The sequence below is a fragment of the Daucus carota genome, chromosome 1 (genome assembly GCF_001625215.2).
Source record: "Daucus carota subsp. sativus chromosome 1, DH1 v3.0, whole genome shotgun sequence".
NCBI classification, from domain to species: domain Eukaryota; kingdom Viridiplantae; phylum Streptophyta; class Magnoliopsida; order Apiales; family Apiaceae; genus Daucus; species Daucus carota.
Window position 1 is genome coordinate 44,942,853 of NC_030381.2, and position 25,580 is coordinate 44,968,432.

The 25,580-nt window shown below is 33.5% G+C and overlaps 3 protein-coding genes across 7 annotated transcripts; 1 reads left to right on the forward strand and 2 right to left on the reverse strand.

The window, feature by feature from the left end:
- Positions 1–465: 465 nt before the first annotated feature.
- LOC108210467 (glycerophosphodiester phosphodiesterase GDPD4) lies at positions 466–8,382 on the forward strand. Its single transcript, XM_017381767.2, has 9 exons — positions 466–762; positions 2,006–2,092; positions 3,301–3,398; positions 4,166–4,226; positions 6,738–6,818; positions 6,927–7,019; positions 7,409–7,498; positions 7,665–7,792; positions 7,884–8,382. Exons 1-9 carry the CDS (start codon positions 616–618, stop codon positions 8,065–8,067), a joined length of 969 nt encoding a protein of 322 aa, XP_017237256.1. The 5' UTR covers positions 466–615; the 3' UTR covers positions 8,068–8,382.
- Positions 8,383–9,143: 761 nt separating this feature from the next.
- On the reverse strand, positions 9,144–15,255 carry LOC108205234 (SUN domain-containing protein 4). 5 transcript variants are annotated; one of them, XM_064085673.1, is made up of 6 exons: positions 15,053–15,249; positions 14,860–14,921; positions 13,891–14,117; positions 11,012–12,417; positions 10,740–10,825; positions 9,144–9,441 (listed from the first exon to the last, which is right to left on the reverse strand). In XM_064085673.1, exons 3-6 carry the CDS (start codon positions 14,048–14,050, stop codon positions 9,216–9,218), a joined length of 1,878 nt encoding a protein of 625 aa, XP_063941743.1. In that variant the 5' UTR covers positions 14,051–14,117; positions 14,860–14,921; positions 15,053–15,249; the 3' UTR covers positions 9,144–9,215. The 5 variants fall into 5 exon arrangements, with proteins under 5 accessions (XP_063941743.1, XP_017230593.1, XP_017230595.1 ...); XM_017375104.2 differs by having other exon boundaries at positions 11,012–12,441; positions 15,053–15,191; XM_017375106.2 differs by lacking the exon at positions 14,860–14,921 and having other exon boundaries at positions 15,053–15,255.
- A 1,399-nt stretch (positions 15,256–16,654) lies between these two features.
- Positions 16,655–24,490, reverse strand: LOC108212406 (uncharacterized). The gene is made up of 7 exons (XM_017384157.2): positions 23,896–24,490; positions 19,450–19,502; positions 19,181–19,273; positions 18,844–19,067; positions 18,195–18,261; positions 17,021–17,134; positions 16,655–16,933 (listed from the first exon to the last, which is right to left on the reverse strand). The coding sequence occupies exons 1-7, from the start codon at positions 24,323–24,325 to the stop codon at positions 16,907–16,909; spliced, it is 1,008 nt and encodes a 335-aa protein (XP_017239646.1). The 5' UTR covers positions 24,326–24,490; the 3' UTR covers positions 16,655–16,906.
- Between the last annotated feature and the right edge of the window lie 1,090 nt (positions 24,491–25,580).

Genomic DNA, 25,580 nt, shown 5'->3' on the forward strand with positions numbered 1-25,580 from the left:
TTTGGGGACAAATTTTGGGGTCCCTAGCATTGCTCTTTTCGAATTGCTGAAACAAATATATATTAGTGTAATGAAGCTCGTGGGCATCGCTAAATATTAAAATTTATAAATTTGATTTATATTCATTGACGTTTATTTCTTAATAATAGTCCTACGAATAAAATAAATACACCAATAAAAATAATTCAAACAAATTTAGTACTAAGTTCAATGGAAATACTGTAGACAAACTTTAATATTTGTGCATAATATATATATATTAAATTAAACAGGTCGGGTTGGATTTGATCAATCCAAAAATAATCAAACTTTCACGAAATAAATTTTTATCCAACCCAGCCTAATCCTCCGGACCAAAAATCCCAAACTCTAATTCATATTTTTTTAATTTGATTTCGGTGATACTTCGATTGATACCGGATTTTAGCACTCCGTAAAAACTGAGTTGTCAAAGTAAAACCAAGCAGACTGCAGCGCAAGAAAAAGTCACACACATGAACAAAATAGTAGGATGTGACAACAACAAATCAGACTTCCTCAAATAGAAACCCTAGTAGTACGTATCTAATCTAACAGAGCATATTAAAGCTTCTGGTGAAGAAGAAGAAGAAAAGAATGAGGCGTAATCGAAACTTGAAGCAGAGAGCCGGCGGTTTTTTCGCGTCACGGAAATATAAATTCCGTTACATTCTCTACACACTCGCCTTCTTCGCCATTGTTCCCCCTGTTTTCTTCCATTTCAGGCTCAAACACTTCCAAAAGGTTTATCTCACTCTTACTATCTCTATATGTATATGTATACACGGATCACACACGATTGATACTGTATTGTTGATAAGTAGCAGCTACATTTGTTGTTTTTTTGTTTAAATGTGATTACAAGAAATGAATTATTCAGTACGATTTCCTTCGTGAAATCGTATGACATGAAATGATTTTAGTTGTTTGTTTTAATTTAGGCGAGTCAGGGAACTATACCTGTGAAGCATAATGTAGTTTTTAAGTCTAATAGATGTGAGGGAAGTAGTGCAAAGAAATGTTAATGAGGGATTTGTAACTGAGCTTGTTTAAGCTAGAAGAAGTTAATAGCGGATTTGATCAAGCTTTTAAGTACTATTATCGCGTTATTTTAAGAGGTGCCTGTTGACAATTCAAAGGTAATAGGACAGGAATTAGAGGAGTTAAGTTATTGAGGTCTGGAGTAGAATCGTGAGCTTGTACTTTTAAGCCTTATTAACAGCTGATCAAGTTGAGTTCATCAGGATTAAGGGTTTATATCCTGGCCTCCCGGGTATATGGGCGAAAGTAGGTAAACTAAATGAAAGAAGCAGAGAGAGAAACAAAAGGCGAAATTGGTGGAGGTAAACTATATTTTGAAGGTATTTTATATTAATAGGATGTGGGAATGTAAAGGTATTTTATATTAATAGAATGTGGGTATTCAAACCAAAATAGTTCGCCTTCATCAACTTGTATCTTATGGACGGTTTTTTCCGACTTATTTCTGCAATACTTCAGCATGTATAAACCTCTTGCATTTGAAGCATTGAGGCCTTCTCTTATGCCAATGATCCTCTTCTTCATGCTCATCCTTTCTGCAATGACCACACTTAGAAAATCTTGTTTTTTAAATTTTTAGCTAAAGAGCTCTTTTAACCGCATGTTCATTTTTCCTTGTTTCTCAATGCCCCTCCTTGTTCTTGGGCTTGCAAAGAATTGATTAGCTTTGAGAAGGCTAATTCACTAATGTCTTTTGATAGAATAGTTTTGCCTTGAATCCTTCAAGCAAACTCACAAAAAGCTTCAATGAAGCACATGAAAATATATAGGGAGGGGCTTGTGAATAAGCTGGGTAATATATGTATTTTGAATTGCATATTTGAAATGCTAGGATTTATTGAATGTCTTTGCAATGCATGTATTAGTAAACTTATTTGTTTAACTTATTTATATATTTATAAGAGTTTATGGTACTGAACTTTGTAATTTGCTAATGTTTATGCAGATGCAAATAAAGAAATGTAGTTGGTTGAGTAGTCCTCCACTAGTTTGTGCTCATGGTGGTGATTCTTCCCGGGCCTTCCCAAACACTGTATATACCTTTTTCCATGCTCATTGTGATTTGTTATTTTCCTTGGGAACTCCCTTCAGTTAGTAGTTTCTGTTGCATACTGATCTTTTGCTTCCAATGTTCGTGCAATTTTTTGGAAACCGTTGCAACTATTTCGTAGTAGTTTGACATTAATTCGGGAAGAGCAATTTATTTTTTTTACTTTGTTATTAATAAGGTTGTTAAGAGATAATTTGATGTATAAAATTTAATTATATCAGGTGGTAGAATATTATTAATTGCTTATATTTCATTTTAGTGTTTATATAGAAATTGGTTAATTTTATCTGATGGTAGTTCATGTTAGGTGTTTTATTTTGATCGTATTTGCGCTTCATACTCTAATAAGACTTAACAGTTCTAAAAAGTTGATACATGAGTTTTGGAAATAACTGACACCTCTATTTGAGTTTCTACGTGTTCCCTTGCAAATCAGTTCTTTTTACTCATTAATCCTACTGTTTGTGGAATATGGAACTGCTAATATCTGTAGACCACAACTTTAACTTTCCAAAATATTTTTGTATCATGAAAGTATGTTACTTCACATATATCATCAAAGTATGTTGTTCACAACCTTATGCACCGTGATTTATAAGTTCTATAATAGAGGGAATGCCTAGATATTTCCATGGATTTTATCTGTAACACATGAAACCCTTATGTACTTGGTGCTTGATCTACTCATTTTGCGTGACACATAAGCAGTAATGGTTTCATGTATCCAGTTTGTTGAGAATGCAGAGGAGATTATTAGGCAGATTAACTTGACTACTTCACAATTTTATGTGATACTGGGATAGCTGCAGTCTAGTTATTACAGTGTTCTTCAAGCTCATTTATTCAGTAATCATTCCTTGTTAAATGTATATAGTTTCATGCATATATATGTTGGGGAAATGTTAGATGTCATTACTGGTTAGATTTATGTATATTAAAAATGTAACGTCCCTATATATGTTTCCTCTGGCTAAAGTCCAAAGGCACCGAAAATGGAGAAAGTATTGAGATGCAGTCATGAAAATGTAACTACTTTATTTTTTGCTTGGGAAATATAATCATAGTAGAATTGCTTTTAGGCTTATAACGTATGAAGAAAACTTACTTTTTACAAGTGCTTAGAATTGGGCATTTATGGCTTTTGCCAATAACAAGTTTCAAAAGATAATAATTTTTAATTTTGTTATCAGATGGCTGCATACCATATCGCTCTTAATTCTCAAGTGGATTGCATTGAGATTGATGTTTCTCGTTCGTCTGATGGAGTTTTATTTGCCCTTCATGATAGGTATTCATTATAAATCATTGCTACTTAAAATTGTGCTCGTTTTGTAGTCTAAACTATGCACAGTCACACAGACAGATCCAAGTTAAATCACATGCTTTAAATGAGTGAAACACCTTGTACTTGATTTTTATTCAAATAGATATCAGTCAGTGGTTTCTTTCTGAAGGAAGGCTATGTGAGAGTCGACACACAGATATATGCAATATCTTGAGATTTGCACCTAGCAAAAAAAAAAAGGAGTATATATTTTGAGATTTGCATATCATGAAATTGTGAAGGGAATGAATGAACAAGTTGAAAGAGAAGGATTAGGGGATAATCTAGGGCCAAAGAGTAGAAAAAGAGGAGTAGGCTTACATTTGATTATGATTGGATAAAATATACTTCAAAACTAAATTGTTATGGCTGTGAGAAAATCAGCCACTTGTCCGCTTTATAGCATGATGCAGTTGATTTCTTTAGTGTTAAAACTTAAGGATATAAATTGTTAAGGATTTTTAGAGAGCAACTGCCCGAGGAATGAGGATAACACGTTTGATAATAAATAGAAAGCATATCTGGCATAAATTAATTGCTTTAGAATGTGTCTTCTGAAGTTATGGTGCACTAAGAGTGTGCCTAGGTTTCTTTAAAATTGGTTGAATTTTGTTATGCTTTACTCTTTATTTTGTTCTTTTGTTCCTTACATCACAGCTTATCACGTAGCATTTCATCATCAGTGAATTTATTAGGTACAACTGATTATAGTTCTCATTTTCTGCTGGCAGGGATTTGCAGCGGATATCTGGGAATAGTACTTCAAGAGTAGGCTACATGACTATGAAAGAGGTAAGCATTTTTGTAATTATGAGGTAGTATTAGTATTTTAAAATTTGCTTTTATGACAGAAAAATCTGGTCAATAGCTTCGGGAAAGCTATATATGTGTATTAATATATTCTTCTAAAACCTATATAATCTTTCATATGAAATTTACCAACGCATTACACTTTAAAAGCATCGTTTATAATGAAACAAAGTTGTTTCTTTTCATTTCTTTGTAGTTAAGCATTTACTTACATATGCTAACAGGGAACTATATCATTTAGGAAAAGGCCAGCTTAAGCTTAAATAGATAATTCTCTAATGTCTTTTCCTTTAGTCTGACAATAATGGGGGATTCTCTTTTATGATTAGGAATCCTATGCTCAAAATGGCTTCTTATGTTCAAACCTTTTTTGAATGGTTACCTCTGGTACTGGGAGGCACTAGGCCTCTTACCTCTAATGCCCTCTTACTAAGCATACAAGAAGAGTGTAAAATTTTGTGAGCAAGTAGAATTGAGTGTTAATGTATGCAAGAAGTGTCAGATTCTTTTTATTTGAAAACCTGCAATCCTCTTGTGATGACATATCTGTTATTTATTGTTTACCCTCTTAATAAATATATGTTAGTTTTGAAATAACAAACTTAAATAATACTGTATTATAATTCACAAAAAGAACTTTTAAAAATAATTGTTAACTATTTGATCAAAGGGTTAAATCTCAAAGTGCTCACTGAACTGAAGGGCTGGTATCAAATTAGTCATCAAACTTAATGGGGTATCGTTTGAATCACCAAAGTCAAAATAAATATCAAATAAATATCTCAAAATACGTGCTCGAGGACTAAAAATTATTTTATAGAGTTTTATACATATTCCCTGAATGGTACTACAACTAAATAAAAAGTTATGAATTTTTTGGTGTTTTAGATAATATAGTGAGATTTTTAAAATTTTATCTACCAATTATTTTTATTTAAATAAAATAATAACTACAAAATTAAAACTAAAATAGTAGTTAATTATTAAAATATCTTAGTATATTATCTAAAATATTAGAATTCATAGCTTTTCATTTGATTGTAATAGCATACTGGCATTCAAGAAAAATGTATATAACTTCACAAAAATAATTTTTAGTTCCGGAGCACATTTTCGAGGTATCTATTTGATATTTATTTTGACTGTAGTGATTCAAACGATACCCCGTTAAGTTTGATGACTAATTTGATACCAGCCCTTCACTTCAGTGAGCATTTTGAGATTTAACCCTTTGATCAAAACACCTAAATACCCGTGCAAAAGGTCAAGCGACATAAAAGAAAGAAGGAGTATTACACAAACATTAAAAATAAATTCAATATTTGTTAACTATGAAAATATATAAATTGTTTATAAATAGTATTGAGAAATGCTAAAATAATGGCTAAAGAATGAGGAGTGAGGATTAGTGGAGGGAGGATGAAAAATATATAAAAAATGAGATTTGACGAGGAATTGTCACATGAGCATGAAGATGGCCATCAATTTCATGATGACATCAACTGTCTTCTTTGTTTTTTTTTTTTTTTTTGTTATAGAGAAGATGTTTAGACTTTCAAATCTCTTTTTTCTTATTGAGCTCAGGCACACACTTTGCTCCCAAAGACACCTAAAACCCTAATCATTTAGTAAACAAGGGTGAGGGGATACCTTTGGGCAAGAGCTCGCCAGTCATTATCAGGTCTTTGTTGGAGCAAACTTGATCATTACTTCAGTAAAAGATAATAATTAGGCTATAAATGTTATGGAAAAATAAAAAGGAAAGGGTATTACAGGTAAAAGGGTGCTTAAAGTTTTATTGATTGCTGCTAAATACTTAAAACTACATAAGTATTTTATGTATGTAAAAACCTGAATTTTACTCCAGCTATACAAGTAAATCAAGATAATAGCAGACAATTGAATTTGAATACTTCATAGCATTTATTGTGGAAATGCTCAAATTAATAAATATTAATCTTTATTCAGATTTTATTAGGAATTTATAATGATGAGGTATAGAAGAATTTTTTATTTTCGGGCTTTGGCATGATAAATATTAAAATTTAATCCAAAAATATATTTAGACAATGGTTTCTAAAATTTGACACTACACAATTTTCTATTGATTGCAATCTGTACATGCTTCCAAATTCTGCTGTTAAATTCTGGGCGGCGGTCTGTCAGTTCAGTAACCTTGATTCAATCTATTTTTCCATTATAGTAACTGATTGGAATTTTCCTACATCAATTTGCCAGAGCTTTTAGTTTCTCCATCAGTTTCTGAAGTTCGGGATATCTCAGATTATGCAGAATTAAAATAAAATTGTAGAAGCATAAGTAGGTTGTTTGCGTATTATTCATGCTGATTTTTATTTATTTGTTTGTCCGTGACTCTGTATTCTCATGTTAGTATGCAAGTTCTATGCGCTGTGTGTTATTCCTGCTAAGGAAGTTGGATGTCTTTTATATGTCTAATGTTAAATGAGCGTATATTTTAGCATGTGGTTGTAGATAAATGAACTTGTTCCTCATGATCCTGCTGAGTTGGAGTTTCATGATAACAAAATCCCTACTATTGAAGATGCTTTGAAGGTATACCTCACTTTTTCCTATTTCTTTTTTGAATTCTTATGTGAGTACACTATTATTCTTTGTCATTCAGAGTAAGGTTATGTTTTCTAAGATTAATTTGGTCTTCAGTTGGTATCAAGTTCCGTTCGGCAGATAGTTTTAGATGCAAAAGTTGGACCACCTTCATATGAGAAGGGACTTGCAAAGGATATTTTAAATATTGTAAGTTTGTTTGTAGTTTGTGGATTTTGTTAACTTCCTTTTACTTTGTTCGTTAATTTATTCTGCTTGGTATAAAGATTTATAGGATATTGGTTTAAAATTTAATGGAATAGGTGCTGAGAAATTTTGACAATTGATGAAAATTTGATAGCAAGGGTGGGTATAAAGATTCATAGGATATTATGTTCCTCCGGTTGGAGTGGTAATACATTATGTTTTTGAATAAAAAATCTGTTAAATCAGATGTATCCCAGTCTCCTATTTTTACAAGTGAAGCTGAGAGTTAAATATATGACCTATATTTTGCAGCATGAAATGTCTAGCCTAATTTTTGCATTTTTTTTTTTAAATTTCTTGTGTCATATTATTATTGTTCATGCCTTATGTAGGTTGAGAGGACCCGCTGCAAGAATTGTCTTGTGTGGGCTAAGAGTGACAACTTAGCCAGGGAAGTAATGAGACTATCATCTGATGTGGTGGTTAGAACATTTTACATCTCTCCTTTCCATTTCCTAATAAAGTATACATATAACTGAATAATTGATAATGTTTTTATTTTGCTCATAAGTGGATGATGTTGTATTCTAGTGTTCCCGTCCCACTTTTTGATATTTGGAGTTGATTGCATAGTTTGGTGTTGTTCAGGTAGGCTACATTGTCATGAAGGATCCTTCTACTGGTGTCAGGACAAATTTGTTGAGAATTAGTGGTGCTAGTGTGGTTGGTGTTTACCACCAGTTAGTTGACAAGAATCTTGTTAAAGTTCTGCACGGGTATGGATTTTAACTCTTTAAATTTGAAATTACGTCTCATGCATACTTGCCTCCAGCTCTGTATTTGAGTCCTGCATGCTAAATTTTACAGGAGAAGTAAGAAGGTATTTGCATGGACAGTTGATGACACTGCTTCAATGCAGAAAATGTTGTACGAAAATGTTGATGCTATTGTTACAGGCAACCCCAGTTTACTGCAGCGTCTAATGCAAGACATGAGAACAGAATGCCTTGAGGAAGGTTTCTCGTTTAGTCGTGGTGATTTCAATGTTTGAAGCACGAACCACGTTTATATCCACTCGTGAGTTCAAAGGAAGACACCTTTAAGATCCTTTCTTACTTTGCTCAGTCCAATCTAGCACGTGTTTACCTATTTAGAGCATTGACACGATCGATCATAGCATTATTTGTATTGCTACATTTGGCAATACTATTCTTACTAAAAAAATTACAAAAAGTTTTAAAAGACTATATAGTCAAAATGTTATTAACTATTTCATTGGGGCGTTGGTGACTTGGGTGTCATGTAGTTGGTATTTTTCTATATGATACTGAAGAAAATTTTATTTAAAATACCCTGTATGTGTTGACGTGTTGGGGTAATTTCTATTTTGGAGATTTATGTGGTTTTTTGTAACGGGCATCGACCAGATCAAATGCTTTTTAAGTTGTAGGATAAATTATTTGTCCGGCAATGAGAAGCGAGTCTTCTTTTAATAAAAATTTGGCACATATTTTTCTTAATTCGTTTGTACGAAAAAGTAGAAGTACTTTTAGAAAACTTTGAACAACTTGTTTGTATAAAAAAATAGAAACATGTTTTTTTTTTTTTGACGGGATCATTTAAAAGTAACCTCGGAGTATACACCATCCTGTTATGGAGAAAGATGTTGGACATCCTGTTTTGGAGAAAGATGTTGGACGTTGACAAAATTAGCTTATTTTTTATGACCGCTATTTCTTTTCTATATTCTTTTCTGGTAAATTATACATTTTTTTATTATCAAACATTTTTATTGAAGAACGAACGTAATTTATAATTACCATTTATAATCTATTTCTTTATTTTAAATAATAATTTATAATCTATTTTTTCACTTTATACAATAAGTAACAGTGTTTAAATTTAATCAATAACCCCGTGCTGATTCCTTGTGCAGTACACATACCGTTTAAAATATATTGGTTGAGTGCATTTTATGATCCATAAACAATCTACAAGTACAGCCTGATATTAATAATCTTAAATTTGATTTTTGCAATTCCTAACATTAGAAATTTGTAAATTGCAAACGAAAAAAAGAAAAGAAAAGTGAAGCCAACAATTATAACGGGAAAAGGGAACTTGAGGTAACTAATACAACTTTGGTCAATTATATGACTACTTTTTTGTGATTATATTTGATGCTTGTGTATAAATTTATTATAATGAAATGATTATAATTATAGTACAAGAACATAATAGTACAAAAAACCAGGAAGACCTCTCCGAACAAAATTTCCTGGGTTGTGACCTGTAAAAACTTAATAACACATCTATGAATAGCCTTGAAATAGCTAAAACCCCAAAAACTATGCACACAAGAAAGACAACTATTCCTTTATTCTCCATATGTATCTGTCGCTGCCGAACCTTTTCAACCTCCAATCTGCATGAACAAGACAGCAAGTTATTCATGTTATTTTATCCCGGAAAAAATGTACTTTGCTGGGCAACCTTCTAACAAGTATTCAAAAAGGAAAAGGTGATGGGGCCAATTAAGTATGATTAAAGGAAAAAATGATCCTAATAATAGGGCTGAACTTAGTTTTGGTAAAAAGTAGAAAAGGAAAACAGAATTATAAGTTGGTTCAAATCCTGGTGAGAGAAGCTAAATGATTTTTTATTTTCTGGGCCCGGCTTGAAAAAAGCAGTGTTCTGTTCTTCCCAACAAACTCTTGTTAAGTTCACTGATTGTTCTCATCTTCAACAGAAAGTAGGGACTTGTTCATCCCCACACAAGAGACCACTGCCCAAGTATATACTTCCAATGGAACCAAAAAGCAACAGAATTTGACAGAAATCAATTTAGAACATTTTACTCTTTCTTACATTTCACTCTCATTGTCACTCAGCATCATTAATATCCCTCCATTCATCAAAATTTTAAGCATTCATCGCACTATTTTTCTAAGATTGAATTTTTATTTTTATTTTAAAAGAACCATTCATACAGCCTGTACATATACACAATAGTTCTTCATTTTTCTAGCAGTAGATGTCGAACTCTTAGAAGGTGGTGGCAGCATCTTACAAAGAAATTAGCCATGTGTAGTTCACAGACGCTTTCAATAGTTCTATCCATTAAACAGTCAGTGGAAAGGTTCAAACTCTATATATCATTATTTGTCTATTACAAATCACCCTAAAGTGTAAGTTCACAAGAGAAAATGGAAGTTATAGTATGGTTGACAAGACTTTAAAGTTGGATATGTTAAAAAACCAAACCATACGGCCACAAATTTCCCAAGAGATAGAAAACTATACCATAAGAGCATTAATTTTTTGATCTGATATTCAATGATAAGGGTGTTTCAGGATGACTTGACATTTAACATTTCTAATTATTTGGGCTAATTTTAAACCACTCCACTCGGTATATAAGAGGCTCATGTGACTCAATGTAGTTGATTTTGGGGCTTGAGTATGCATAACTCAGACAGGCTTTAAGCGAAAAACAGCTTACTCTATGCAGGTTCAAAACGTCTACTTAGTTATATTTATATATAATACACACACACGCACACACGTACACACGTTTGTGAATTATATATATATATATATATATATATAATACATATATATATATATATATATATAATACATATGTGTGTGTGTGTGTGTGTGTGTGAAGGAAGAAAAGATAATCATGTTATATATATGTAGAAACTTCAGAAAATAACAAACCTGAGCATAGCATTTCCCTTCACCATATCTTCCAGCTGTATGGAAACAAATGATTTCCAAGATACTAGGTCTTCAACCTCTTTCGTCTGAAGGAACAACCAAAAAAGCTTAAATTATTACCACCGGATTCCTATTATAATGTAACTAAATATTACTAATAGATTTATTAGGAAAGCTTATTTAACCTATTGTCTATGGCTATTTTCAAACAACTATATTAAAATGCTGTTTTAGTTTCAAGTAAACTATTAAACCATTAAAAAAGCACGAACCATGGACTCCTTGTGGTCAAACAAACTCCTTATATCTGCTCTTACTTTCTCCATAAGAACATCTTTTTCTCCGATTTCCTTATCAATATCTTTTAAGATGTTCCCGTATCTCGAAGTTAATTCCTCCAGAAATCTCTCCAACACTGACAAATTGACATCAAGAGACCTAACTTTTTGCATAAGTATCTTCAGAACACTGTCTCCTGGCATCCTGCTAACCTGTTGATGCCGAGTATCTTCTGTAGGGTCAGGTTTATCCATCAATGCACCTTCTTGTTTGACATCTGAATTTTCAAGTGGCTGTTTAGATTCCACCTCTTCTGCTATATCATGATATTGGTCACCCTCGGTGACCACTTGTTTGGTGGGCACTGATTTCTGTTCACTACTGACTTTATCAGCTGAAACCGAGACCAAGTCTTCAAGCATCTTCTCCACAGCATCCACTCCATAGACTTCTACAACACTCAGTGTACAATAAAATCCGGATCCGTAATGACTCAAAAGGTTTAACTTGAGATACCTTACCCATTTTGGCTCCTGAAGAACAAACCTTTGAACATGCTTTGCATTTGCAGCAGTAAAATTCCCAAGTTTGCCCCATGTATCTGTAGGATAAACCAAACTGCTACTCAACTCAAATTCCTTAAGATTAGAAGAATAATGTTCAAAATTTGCTATTTGAATTGTATCCACCAGGGTTTCTTCTGAAAGTTCTATAACAACAAATTTCTCCTCAGCAGAACATGGATTTCGAAGGTATTTGTCCTTGTCTCGTCCTAGGATGTTGGAGGCACCTTTGGCTTCCTTGTTGTAGGCCAGAACTTTTGCTCCCTTTGAAGCAGAAGCATAATTATAGTCTGTCCCACCTGGCTCAACCCTGTGTTTGATGCCCCCTGCCTGATCATTTACTGTTTTACTTTTAGAGTTGAGTGCTTTTTGTTTGAACTCATCAAGACCCGGAGGAACAGCATGTGACAACCTTTCTGTTTTGGGCTTATTAGCTTCTTCCGGTTCAACATTTTCCAATACAGTTCTTAGAGCTTCTGGTTCAGGAGCATGTGACAACCTTTCTGTTTTGGGCTTATTGGCTTCTTCCAGTTCAACATTTTCCAATACAGTTTTTAGAGCTTCTGGTTCAGGTTCCGCGTCCAGATTAAGACTTTCTACTTCAGCTTTCTGTTCTGCACCTGTGAGAGAATTCATGCTACTCTCACTAATAACCTGTAATTCAAAATCAGGGCCTGCTGGTTCTCTCCCAGTTGCACATGTATCATCATTTTGACCAGAATCAGGTTGCACCACAGGCTTATCTTCTACAGAAGCAGCATAAAATGACCCTTTATTTACTCCTAGATCATCTTCATCCCAAGTATTTGCACCAGCATGTATCACTTCAGACCCATCTAAATTATCATCAAACACGATCTCTGTTAAGAAGCATGCCTTAAAACTTGCAAATTCCAGATATTAACAAAGATGTAGCATATTTTAATAACTCATAAATGTCTAGATACTTCCATATAATTTTTGTTAATGCACAATAGAGATGAATACTCATATATAATTTGACTATTTATTACACCTTGAAATAAGATGTGGATCATCTTTTAAACATGTTATAAGATCTAGATTGTATTTTATTTGATTTTACACACGGGCGTGGGGAAAAACAATTCAAGAAGTATACCATCAGTAACTCTTAATGCATATTCCCACTTTTACAAATATTTGGAGTTTATGTGAAGTTGTGAACAGACCTTAATTCAGCCACAGGGCTCTGGATTGTATTTGATTGTACACATGCATATTATCATTTTTGACAAATATATGAAGGTTATGTGAACAGACCTTGAGTCAGTCATTGGGCTCTTATTTTACATGTGCCATTTGATGGCCATTTATTTCTTGCACGCGCCAAGCCCTCTTCAAGCAAGAATAATACAATAATTTTTCCTTTACATTGTCACTAATTTCACAATTCTAACCAACCTGGTCACCGCATTATATTTGACAAAAGCACTTATCAAAATGCCTATAATTGTTTATAATGTACACCCTCGAGGCCTTGACGGTAGTATAAAGAGCAAAAAAGGTCCCATTAAAGAGAAGCTAACACAGAAACAGCGATCAAGTGACCAAAATGGCACCTTTTAAATAGTTGGCCCATTTATAACGCATGTAGAACATGCGTGACACATACTCAAATTTATTATTTTAAAATATGCTACTTTGGTACGCACTTGAAAAAATTCTCTACACCTGCAACCCATCCAATACATGCGTACTTTGTTGTCTCGCACATTTCAAATGCGTTCCAAAAGAGCTAAAATGTACCAACTTTCTTTAATGTGCTATCTTAGGAATTTTAATTTTAAAATGTACTAAAAAGGGTCATTCACCACATTAAATGAGTAGCACCAACGCATAATAATAGTGACGCATATAAGATAACAAAAATACTTGTCAACAACAGCAGTATCAAGCAACTGATACAATATTAATTTAAAATATGTGAACATATCTAAAGCAATACAAAGGTGGATAAACTAATGAAAAGCTACAGCAACGAGAATTTTTACTCAAGACAAGGATTTTGTTACAAATGAATGCATCCCAAGTAGAAAGTGAAATCCCATGATACTAAACTTGCAAATTTTCTTCTTTTCCAGGATTTTTTTTTATATATATTTTGCAGTCCCTGCTAAATTATCTATAACACAATATATCATATTTACATGGAGGTTATTCTTTTACATGTCTGCAGGGAACATCATAAGAATACTTAAGTATTAGAACTTAGCAAAAAAAATAAAAAGAGTTAAGTATTCGAGGATATTCAATGAGGCAAAAAACTTAAGCACGTGACAGTGACTGACCTTTATAACCATCACCATGGCCAATCCACAAGTTTAAAAGGAAGAGAAACACCCATAGAACAACAGCCAGAGAAAGAGAAACTTTATAGAATTGTTTCCTTCCATAGAAGGACTGCTTTAAAGCTCTTCTTTCCAGAAGAGCTTTCCGTGACCTTTGCATTGCACATCAATCCAATTCACCACTTAATCGCCCCAAAATTAGTCAATTAGCATGTCGCAGGAATAACCTACACAGGCAATTATATAAGACTTAAATACAAAAACAATAAATCAGAAGCTCTGCAGGGAAGATACTGGACAACTAATCAGTAATCACACATCCAGGCCAATAAAATTGATCATCTCTGGGACAAAACATAATAAGAATCGAACAGATTTGATCATTCAAAAACAAAGAAGATAGATCCGAAACCGATGACAATAAAATGCAATAACGAATCTATGCAGAGTTTAAATGAACCAACTAATAGCAAGAACATAAATTTATCTAAACAGATTCAAAATTTAAAAAATTTGCAACTGATTTAAATCCTGACTAGCAGAAATATATATCACAAAAGACCAACCAAATGTCATCCTGACGCCTGACAATGTCGTCGCAAAATTAAAATCTTTCCGCCGCACTCATAGGTAAGAAAAAACAAGTTACTTGCTACCAATCAATCTGATTCACAACACATATACAATCAGAATGTTCACATAGATTGCTTATAACAAAAGTCCCAAAGCTTCCAGAACCAAACAAATAGTGTACAATAGCTACTACAATTAAAAGAGATATCACCTTAGTAGCAAAGACATGTATTTACCACACTTCCAATACAAGCTAACACTATTTCAACAAACAATAGGCAATACTTACAATTACTGATATCAGAATATATACATAATCACAAACAACCCCAACTAATTTAAATTCAAAAAAACAAAAAGATACACTAAAGATGACAAATTTAAGCCAAATCAAACCTCAATTCTTGAAATTGAACACTCTAAAATATTGATCCACAACTTCACAGCACATAAATAAACTGAATTATGCAAAAAGAAATACACACAATCAGACATACACAATTATGAATCAGTAAATTCAAAGATTTCTTGAAAACCACTCAAGAAAAACAGGTTTAAGCAATGATCTGTATATAAAGAAAAAAATCACCTTGAAAACGGAAAAAAAATGATGAAACCAATAAAAACCCAGCTGGAAAATGAGAAATCTCGAGATGGGCAATGAAGAAATCGTTCAAAAAAGTGATTTTTAGGATCCAAAAGCAATAGATTTATAAGGGGTTTCTTTCTTTTCTTGACGCTTCTACATTCATACCTTATTATTGTGTGTGTATATATTGCAAGTATAATGATGATGTGTGTAATGTGTTAAATTGTTTTTATTGTAACGGTCTCTGCGCTGGCATCCACCGCTGCCCAGTGTCCGAGATCTCTCCACAAGTTTATTTTTTATTTCGAGATTTTGAATTGAGGTTTCAAATTGAGAAACGTTAGATATCCCCAAAAAAAAATCACAAAACTTTTCCAAATATTGAGTTGTTAATGTATAAATGATAATTTTTTTAACAATAATATGTGATCCTGCATGCATATATGTGTCTTCTCAAATAAAAAGTTGTCGTGTGTTATGATACGTCATTTTATAAATATTCGAAAATTTTATTTGATGTCTAGCACTGTTCTCTCAAATTGATAGTGGTGTATTCGGTTGGGATTTTAAAAGATTTTTTTTCATTTATGAAATTCGAGGGTATTCGATTGAGATTGTTTGAAATCTATTAAAACTCTAGGATATTCAATTGATATTTTAAATTATGTTATAAAATCTTTTTATATATAATTAAGATATTAAATTGTATTTTAAAATTTGATAATATTCAATTGAGATTATTTTTTTTTAATTTGTTTTGCGGGAACAGTACGTGGCATCTGGTGAAAATTCGAATCAAAGCCCTGCAGCTGTACACGGAGAACTACAACGGGCCCACTAATTTAAAACGACATGGCTCATTTCATTCTGCCGACCGGTAGTCGACTGGTATAAACTAGGATTACTTTGTTAAGAAAATTAAATAGACTTATGTATACATATGTTGATGTATATCTTCTCTGCCGACTCCCAAGAAATCATCATTTTTTTGCTAAATAGAAATCATCATTTTGTGACTAATATCTTAAATATTACTTTCCGAATATATATTTTGTAAATATCATTTTAAATATTAGTTCAAATTGTATTACTCAGAATCAAATATTGTCATGTGTTTTTCATAATTATTGACCTGGGATTGAAAAGAGAAAAAAAATCAAAAATGTTGGGTCGTTTGGGTTAGATTAAAAAGAGTGACTTTTGCTTAAATTAAATAAGTGGAGTGAAAGTGAGAGATAAATAAATTAATAAAGTGTTTGGAAAAAAATAGAAGCCAAAAAACTAGTATTCTCACCTCCTTGAGAGTACTCCTACTTATTTATACAAACGGGGCAAAGTAGAAGGATTTTTAAAAACAAACGCCCCCTTTACAATCCAACGTTTTCAGATGATATTTGACATTTGTTATATTATGTTGAAAAATATGATCTAGGGTATTTTCTCGTAAATGTATGTATAAATATTTTATTTCTCAATTTCATACTTTATTTTAAGCGAACATTTCTATTAGTTTTTCAAATAGTGATAATTGTAAAGTTTCTAAACTATATGCAATTAGATGGATGAGGACTGAAAATTGTCTAGCTAAATTTACATAAATAATAATTAAATTATAAGATAATTTTGATTTGTAAAAATAAGAATCCAAGTTAATGTAATTATGTACAAAATCCTATTTCACAACTACGTTTATTGCTCTTATGTGAATATATGACACATGTTTGGTTGACAAGTACATAGAACAAAATTAGATTTTCCTTTATGAACCGGGTAAGTGATGCCATTACAATTACAATTTACACAGGGATAAGACAAGTTCATTGTCTTCATACAAACAAAGATTGGCTCTGCTGCCTACTCCTCAATGTCCTTTACAGCATCCTGAAAGACGAGCATTAAGAAAATCGAGTCAATGCCATCTGGCCATTTCTAAAAATATTGAGTGTCATCGACGAGAAGACAAATTACCTTTGCTAGCTTAGTTACGTAAGATGCGGCTAAGGCTGTTGCCAATAGTCCTAAACCAAGGGTCAATAGCTGCTGGCCATTGCTTCCCGGTAAACTGATGCCTGATTCTTCTTGCTGATATGTACACGAAAGAGATTGATTCAGAATAGATTTTAAACAGATAAAACAATAAATAGACCTATAACATCCTGCATAAAATGCAGCAATTCTGAGGCAAATATTCTATGACAAGAAAGATAATGTAGAATCTGCCTGTACAATATGTCTGGTCAGTGGTCTCTTTAAATGCCAACAAGCCAGAAGGTCAATGGATTTGTACAAATCACATACAAGTAAATTGGATGACTCGGAATAGCATAACACAAAACTTGACAACAGTTATTGCTACAGCAGTCTAAAACATAGAAGTAGTCAATGTTCCACTAATAACAACTTTTTGCATCACTGCTTGTTTACGTAAATTTTACAGTGAACATGTCAAGACCCTTGCAGTGACCAGATTTTTCTGAACATAAAACACAAATTCATTTGATTTGCTCGACTAGAAGCAATGCCAAACAAAATCTGTACACAAAATACTCGTTCTCAACGTTATAGTTTTTGGTTTTAAAGTACAGAAGCACCTCATTGATCTGACTTTAAATATTGCATGCCCCAAATTAATTGTCTCATTGGATGTTTGTTTGTCGAATCTCTGAAATAAGGACTTACTATTCATAAACAATACCTATTTTGGTGCGTCTGAGTAATAAGTACTCATTTAGAGGACCTGCTATTCAGAAACAATACCTATTTTGGTGCGTCTGAGTAATAAGTATTCATGTTCTGAAATTAAACTTAAGGAAATACCCTCTTTGTACCATCTACAGTTTACAATAACTTTGAGTATATCACGTTTGTGCTTGCAAAATTTTAATGCTTACACTAACCAGAAACTGGATGGTCCTATTGTACATGTCATCTGTTACACCGACTTTAAATGCTAAGGAAATTCAATTTGTAATAATAACTTCTCCGGTGACTTATTACCAAGTGGGTCACTTATAATAGAACACAAAGAATACAGTTTTTCCTAAAATTTCTTTATGGATAACCAACTCCCTGCTTTATTAAAGATGAAGCCTTAAAAACTGCTGTAATATAATACTGCACCAAGAGCTTGAGAAAGACTTACAATTATTGCTCGCCCAAATGCACCAGCACTGACATAAGCCCATGTGCCAGGAAGCATTCCTAGCCAACTGCATAAGTAATTGACCTCGTCAGCATTTAAATAATATGCAAAATAACTTGAAATAAGTTAATTACACTCCGGGGATGTGCACTATATTAATGTCCCTCACATATTAAATTATGACATCGATTATTATGCATAATTACATCATGGCTTTTATTTGTCAAAACATCTTAAGATGAATACTTGATAAATGACCAGAAGCTATTCTCCCAGAACAAAAGGATCAATTTCAAACAACCCTAAATCTTTCAAGAAATGATATTCCAGAGTACTGTTTGGATCTCAATTTTTTAAAAAGTTCTGTTAATTTTAATGTCAGCATGTAAGACTGAGTTTACTAAAATAGGTACTCATGTGATGAGAATCTGGGTCACCTTGGGAGAGACGCGTGGCGAGTACTCGGCGGCTTCTACAACAAAATGCACTTATGACACGAAATATACAAAACTGAGACCTGTTTCCATTACTCATATTCAGGGATTTACCTACAGGTTACAGTTTTACTATTGATTACCTAACAACTGAAGAAAAAAGCAGGCTAATAGAAATATGCTTATATACTATACATTTAATTTCACAAAGTTACCTTCCCAAGACATAAGGTACGAACTTCACCGATGTTAGCCCATATAAATAATTCCCAAGAGAAAATGGAAGTAAAGGGCTCAAACGGAGAAGTGTAACAACTTTGAAACCGTTTTCACCAATTGCTTTGTCAATTGCAAGAAATTTCTTATTTTCTTCAACGAGTTTAAGTATTCGCTCCCGAGCAAAATATCTGGCAATTAGAAATGCAACAGTTGCTGCAACCTGTAAAATTATAAGATTTTTTCATAATAAATAAACTTGACTCCATAGTTTTCACTTTCATATGCATTCAAAACATCAATCTACAAATTAATAATATAAAAACATTAACTTACTGTTCCACTAATAGAAACAAGAATAGTTCCAGTGAGAGAGCCAAATAACAAACCAGCTGACATAGTCAACGGAACTGCTGGTATAGCTAGTACCTGGAGTAATGTGATTATTAGTATGCAACAACAAAAATATGCTTAGATGTAGGAACATTATATTGCAGTTTCAAGAAACAAGCAGCATAACTACTAAATAACACGAGTGGTGGCATTTATTCACCAGTGAAAATTACAATAAAGAAATGTAGCAAATAATAGTGTCCAAAGCTAACCTCTAGTCCAGCATAAACAGCTACAAATAAGGCATATCCAGCTGGTCCATAACCTGTAAAAAAACATGCAAAATATAAAGCAAATCTTTTGAGAAGGATAGGCAGAGTTTATTAACCACATAGGTTATTAATATTTTGGAAGACCGGGAAAGTATTCTGCAACTAGAAGTATAAATATTTATCGGATACCATACAACTTCATTGATCGAAAAACCAGCATTGTTCCTGGAGTTGTACAAGTTTAACTTGTTCATCAACTAATTGATGTTCAACCTACTTCTTGAGTCTGATGGAGATTATATCTGGCATGGTAACACATGCAGTTGCCAACACTAATGAAGTTAAAAATACTGAGTACCCACTTGAAGAATATGTATCTATTAAGGTGATAGAAGGTTTATATTTTGGCGGTTAGGTAGACCTATAAATCTTCAAATTTCGAGCGCTTAATGAAAATCCTATGGAAATGCTCAATCCAATATGGAAAAAAATTCCATCCTAATTGGCCAGAATCTTCATGCAGGGTATTTCTAGATGCCTTTTGTGATTCAGAAGATGGCCATCAAGATCATGCATTGCACTTGATCGATAATTATGTGACTACCCGCTACCGTTACCCCCACCTTTACGGGAAATAGCCATCTTTAAAGACAAGAAGCTCATGAACCCTAACACTATGATGTTAATATTAGGGTTTGTATGGTCCAAGAAGCTACTGACCTCTGCACTCGAATAAACTGAAATTGTTGATGAAACAGATTAGATCGATTATGAATAATAAAGCATGCAAGGATGGTGACCTTTAGAACATAACAACGGAAGAAAAGGGCTTCTCTTCTTTGTTGATTAGTCAATTTACATTTCTAATCAGACCATTAATCACACATATTTGGCTTATGTAGCTGCACCATGTACTGAGGATTTGAAGGAGTGACTAAAAAATGATCCTCTTTGTCAGAAGGGTGTCAGATATCATTCTATAAAGATGATGAAAATTCACATGCACCATGTGATGTCGCAAGCAGTTGCAAAGTCAAAAATGATAAAAGTGTCGAAGGAAAAAATAGTTATAGTGTTTTGTCAGATTCCTTTCTTAGTAGTGTTTCGATCGCTCATATGTAAGATTGTAGTTAGGGAAAACTAACAAAATCTAACTTCATCTTCAATTTCACATTCATACTGTTAGATGCACAAGCAGGTGGTCATGACAAATTGTTGGTTTTCCTTGACCACAATAGTTTACCTACTTAACAGACAGTGGAAGGAGTTCTTTAAGTTACGAATTTGACAAAACACTATCAACCCATATCTTTCCTCCTGGACTCTTATATTTTTCACTTTGCCACTGATTGCAACTTTGCCATCTAAGAATGATATCTGAAGATCTTGAGCAAAGGGGATCATTTTCTAGTCACTCCCTTTAATCTACAGTACATAGTGCAACAGGCTTACTATTAGCGATGGCTACATAGGTCAGAATTGTGTGATTGATTAACGGTGCGACGAAAAATACCAGTCCAAAAATTAAACGAAGAAGAGAAGGACCTCTCCTAGTGCCAAAGGTATTAATGATTTCAAAAAACGAAAGTGAAGCATCATTACATGCATATCTATGTACACTTATACTCAAACCTTTTCTGTATCATGATCATGGAGGATATCATTTAAGCTTCTTTCCCCTTTTAGCATGGGTGACCGGAATAATAATAATAATGTAATTGTCGATCAAATAAAAGCATGATGCTCATTTTCTGAATCACAAAAGGCATCTATAAAACCCTGCATTTTTTTATATCTTTTTTCCAGAAATGACTGAACTTATGAAGCACTTCCATAGGCTCTTTTTTCTTGAAATGACTAAACTTATGGAGCATTTCCATTGGCTCCTTATCAAACTCTTAAAATTCGGAAAGTGTATAAAATTATCTCTCCGAGTCTCCGCACAAAGTACACACTGTCTATCATTATAATCAATCAATGGTCAACCAGATCCATTTCAATATTGACCATATACTTAATTTCACATATTGTGGTAGTGGCTGAACCTGCAACAGCATGGGTTGCAAGGTTAATGCAGCTATATGACGGTGCTTGGTTGAGTAGACAACCTTTTTACATCCTTCGAGTGTAGTAGTCATTTCAAAAAATTGAGCACATATGTATAAGCATGATATGGATAACATGAATCTACCAAGCTAGCCGTAGCCATTTGCCAATCTAGTGCTGGGGTAAAATGTCCAAGAAGAGAGTATGTGGCGACTAACTTGTGGCTATCAGAGTGAACATAAAATATAACCATTGGCATGAGAACCTCGTCAAAGATTAACATGACACCACTAGTCAAACAAAATTGTATTCTAATATCTGGGTAGAAAATCTGGCACATTTCACTCAAATCATAATTGTCAAGTTCCCTCCAGCTTATATCTGGGTAAAAAATGTGTGCAGCACTCAAATCATGGACAGCAGTACAGAAGCATCTTCCCTGATAAATAGACATAGGAGCATTTAAAACATCTGAGCACAAATCCTCTAAATTTTTTAGAGGTAGCAGAATTCAGACTACTTTTTCAAGTTGTGAGGTCATTAGCTTTGCAGCTAGGGCAATGGGCACTTTTTGCTGATCTGTTAACATCTAAACTCAAAATTTGTCCTTCAGGAAAGAAAGGGTTTTAAGCTTTACCATTCATTAGCTATTGTTTCAGGCAAAACTATTCAATCCACTTGCGCCATGACCCCTGGTGCCGAGGAGAATCTATTGCTAACCACTTTTCCCCATCAATCATTTCAATCCATGAATCATCTGATTTGGATTCGGTTAGCTCAGTTGTGCATAGTTCTGAGTCGAGGTTCCGTCCACCTGGTCATGTTTATGGAATGAAGCTTTGTCACTCAGTTTCTTACTTGTCTTTTTATGACTCAAGACTCCATTTCTAGGAAAGGTGATCATATATTTAAATCTCCTCAATTCATAAGAACCCGTCTGTACATGGTTCAATTTCAACCAAGTAAGTATTCCCTAATTCCAAAAATTCCTTTCTGTCTTGGCCTCAAGAACAAGAAGCAGTGACTCAACTCTGATAGAATGGTGCAATTTGGAATGATAGTTAACACAATTTGTTCATTATGTGGTGAACAGACTGTAACAGTTGGCCACCTATTTATTAAATACTCTTATTAGGCACAAACATGTGCCATTCTATGCTTCATGTGCCTCTTGACTAAAGGGAGGACTAATGATCTTTTTGGTCCTCTTGAGCCATACTTAAGGTGAACATACCATTACAAATCTATTTCCCTATGTCGGAGTAAATGGGATCTGGTAGTAAAAAAATTAGCGTTTTCACTCTTCTATTGGACTTCCTCATTCTAGACAATCTCTGTTGTGCTAGGTAAGGACCCTGCAGCATATCATTTGAGAGAAGCTGCTTAGTGCTAGAAGAAGTTTACTAGATTTAGTCATCCTAAGGTATGACGTACTATGTTGTTCATTCTCTTGCTTGGTTTATACATTATTACTTCGCAGAACAGAAACGCAAATGGCTAACCAACTAGAAATATATAAATTATTGACAATTCAATTTATTCAGAAAATTCCCATTAATATATTCAAATTCAAGATATTGCTCATAAGATATAACCCATTAATAATTAAACTGATCTCTACATCATTCAGGATACAGCATTAGTTATTTTTTCTTTTTGCCAAGTAGGATATAGCATTAGTTGCACTGTGTATTCTTGCAATTGCTAATACTTTGCAACTTTACCAATGTTCTTCTGTAAAACCCAACATCTAAAACCAAATTTTAAGGCGGCTACCTAAAAAAAAAAAAAAAACAACCAATAATCCATGAATTATGAGGACAGGTGCTATTTTACAGTTGTGGACTGGATCATGGTTTTGACAATAAAGGCTATGCTTATTTACAGAAATGGATATTGGATAAGGGACTAGTTGTGGATCTTGTATCAAATACTTAAAACTAATTTGTGCATGATTTGTAGCCATTTGTGTAGTCATTTAAAGGTGAATTAGCAATCCTAGATATCCATTAGATAGTTGATGTGTAATCTACAGGTAACGAGTGGCAAAGTCTAACACGTCCCAACACCCAATATGCACAAACCCAAAATTAACACCCGATTAACTACAATATGATCTACAATAACCCGTCATTTATTTGAATTCCAATCCTTTACCTTCGATTTCATTTCATTTGAATTTCAGCAGTTTTATGACGAAATTACATTTACGAGCTCCAACACAATCCAAAACCAAAAAAAGACACCCCTTTAAGTTAGAGATGGCACAGGCTGCATAGCATAAGCTACACAAGTAGTAAGGCACATTGCAGAATCCAAATTAGGCACTCGAATTCGACATAAAATATACACAATCCCAACACAAAATCATCAAAAACCCCAAAAAGGGCAAAGGAATACCTTCGATAAAAGCAGAAAACTGGATCAAGAAAGCACTAATCTGGTCCCTATAAACATAGCCAGCAGTCCCAAATCCACCAACTACACCCACAAGCAAAACCCCAGCTAAAATAGTCCCTCTAAGAGCAACCCCATCATCATCATCACCATTACTATCCTCCTCCTCATCATCCTTAGAGTCCAAATTTAAGAACCTTTTCAAACTGTTGGGCCCACTAGTTGGACTCTTCTGAAGGGTCTGTGGCTTGTTTTTCTTGGTTTGCTTAAGAGAAGAGCATGGCTTCAAGAAATGGAAGCTGGGTCTTTTGGGTCTCAAAGGGAATGGAAAAGAAGAAGATGAAGAGAAAGCGAAGATGGGTCTGAGAAGAAGAGATGGTTGAGTTGGGGAGGAGGAGAGGCACGGTGGCCTCACGCTCGAGGGGATGCGCATTTGTCAAGTGCTCACTGGATAAGAGCAGCAAGATTGTTGAGTTTGTGGAACATCTTTAACTAGCTCACTTCTATCATGTTTCAGCTGTTTCTTTATTTTTTGGGTAGTCTAAACCCAAAATTAGCATGTTTTCCTGTTGCCATTTTGTGAAATAATAAACATGATCGTCGATGGATTCCGATTATACGTGTCTCTTGTATCGAAAATATGATACATGACTTATATATATTTTTAAAATAATTCAAATTCAACATAAAATTTGATTTCGGATAAAATATGATCTCGTATGGGCAGCGGTCCACAACAATCGATTGTTGTGGAGCGCTTAACTAACACATTGATCCTGAGCCGTTGGATGCATGTCCAGCGGTCAGGATCATATTAAAATTGTAATATGTCCAGCACTTTTATAGCGCTGGACGGGGATTCCCATGTGCAGCGCTTTGATCAGTGTGTTTTTTAACCAGTCTCTGGCATATGACTGCCAGGGACCTAGACCCTTCTTATATAAGAAAAGGTTTTTTTATCACAGTTTTTACAAGTAATGTCTAAGATATCCGAATTAGGAGAAATAAACCGAAATATCACTTAATGGTGTTGGATGATCTATCATTTTGATATTTGAAAGAAAACGTTACATTGTGTTGCGATTTAGCTCTGAAAATTTCTACAAAATATAACAAGATCTAGTGTTTTAGTGTGAAACGCTACTTGAAATTGTGTTTACGGTTTCAAAGTGTTAATTGATCTCATGTTAAAAAATAAAAGATGGATTGATGCACGACCTATTATTTTGGATTATAAAATTATATTTGGGTTCATCTTCTCCGATCGTGATATTTGAGACTTTATTTGAAAATAGTGATCGATTTGGATTAATAAAAGTCAATATCTTAATAAATTCTCGATCAAGTCAATAAAACATTCTGTATTAATATATTCAAATATTTAGATACACACTAATAATCAGTTTTTATCAGTCTAATTTTTATATATAGATATTCATCATTATTAAAAGAGGAGCCAATCAAATAAGCTGTACTTACAAAATTTAGTTCATGAACACACACCACAAAAATGAATTAACCAATTAGTATCTCAATAAAATGCGTGATGGTAAATTAGCAAACACACCCACTCTCAAAACTATCATATAATTGCTTACGATTTTACAGGCATCAGCGGCATGTTCTTGAAATAGTATCATAAACTTTTCATCAATTCTCTGGCGTAAATTATATTTTTATAAAAGGCG

Excerpts from the sequence above, each read along its gene's own strand:
- LOC108210467 (XM_017381767.2), top strand. The coding sequence starts at position 616 with ATGAGGCGTAATCGAAACTTGAAGCAGAGAGCCGGCGGTTTTTTCGCG. Across the intron at positions 763-2,005 it reads GGCTCAAACACTTCCAAAAG|ATGCAAATAAAGAAATGTAG; the intron begins GTTTATCTCACT and ends ATGTTTATGCAG. Across the intron at positions 6,819-6,926 it reads CTATTGAAGATGCTTTGAAG|TTGGTATCAAGTTCCGTTCG; the intron begins GTATACCTCACT and ends TTTGGTCTTCAG.
- LOC108205234 (XM_017375103.2), bottom strand. The coding sequence starts at position 14,050 with ATGCAAAGGTCACGGAAAGCTCTTCTGGAAAGAAGAGCTTTAAAGCAG. Across the intron at positions 10,826-11,011 it reads TTGACCACAAGGAGTCCATG|ACGAAAGAGGTTGAAGACCT; the intron begins GTTCGTGCTTTT and ends TTGTTCCTTCAG. Across the intron at positions 9,442-10,739 it reads AAGGGAAATGCTATGCTCAG|ATTGGAGGTTGAAAAGGTTC; the intron begins GTTTGTTATTTT and ends TTGTTCATGCAG.
- LOC108212406 (XM_017384157.2), bottom strand. The coding sequence starts at position 24,325 with ATGCGCATCCCCTCGAGCGTGAGGCCACCGTGCCTCTCCTCCTCCCCA. Across the intron at positions 19,503-23,895 it reads GTTTTCTGCTTTTATCGAAG|GTTATGGACCAGCTGGATAT; the intron begins GTATTCCTTTGC and ends GTTTTTTTACAG. Across the intron at positions 19,068-19,180 it reads TTGTTTCTATTAGTGGAACA|GTTGCAGCAACTGTTGCATT; the intron begins GTAAGTTAATGT and ends ATAATTTTACAG.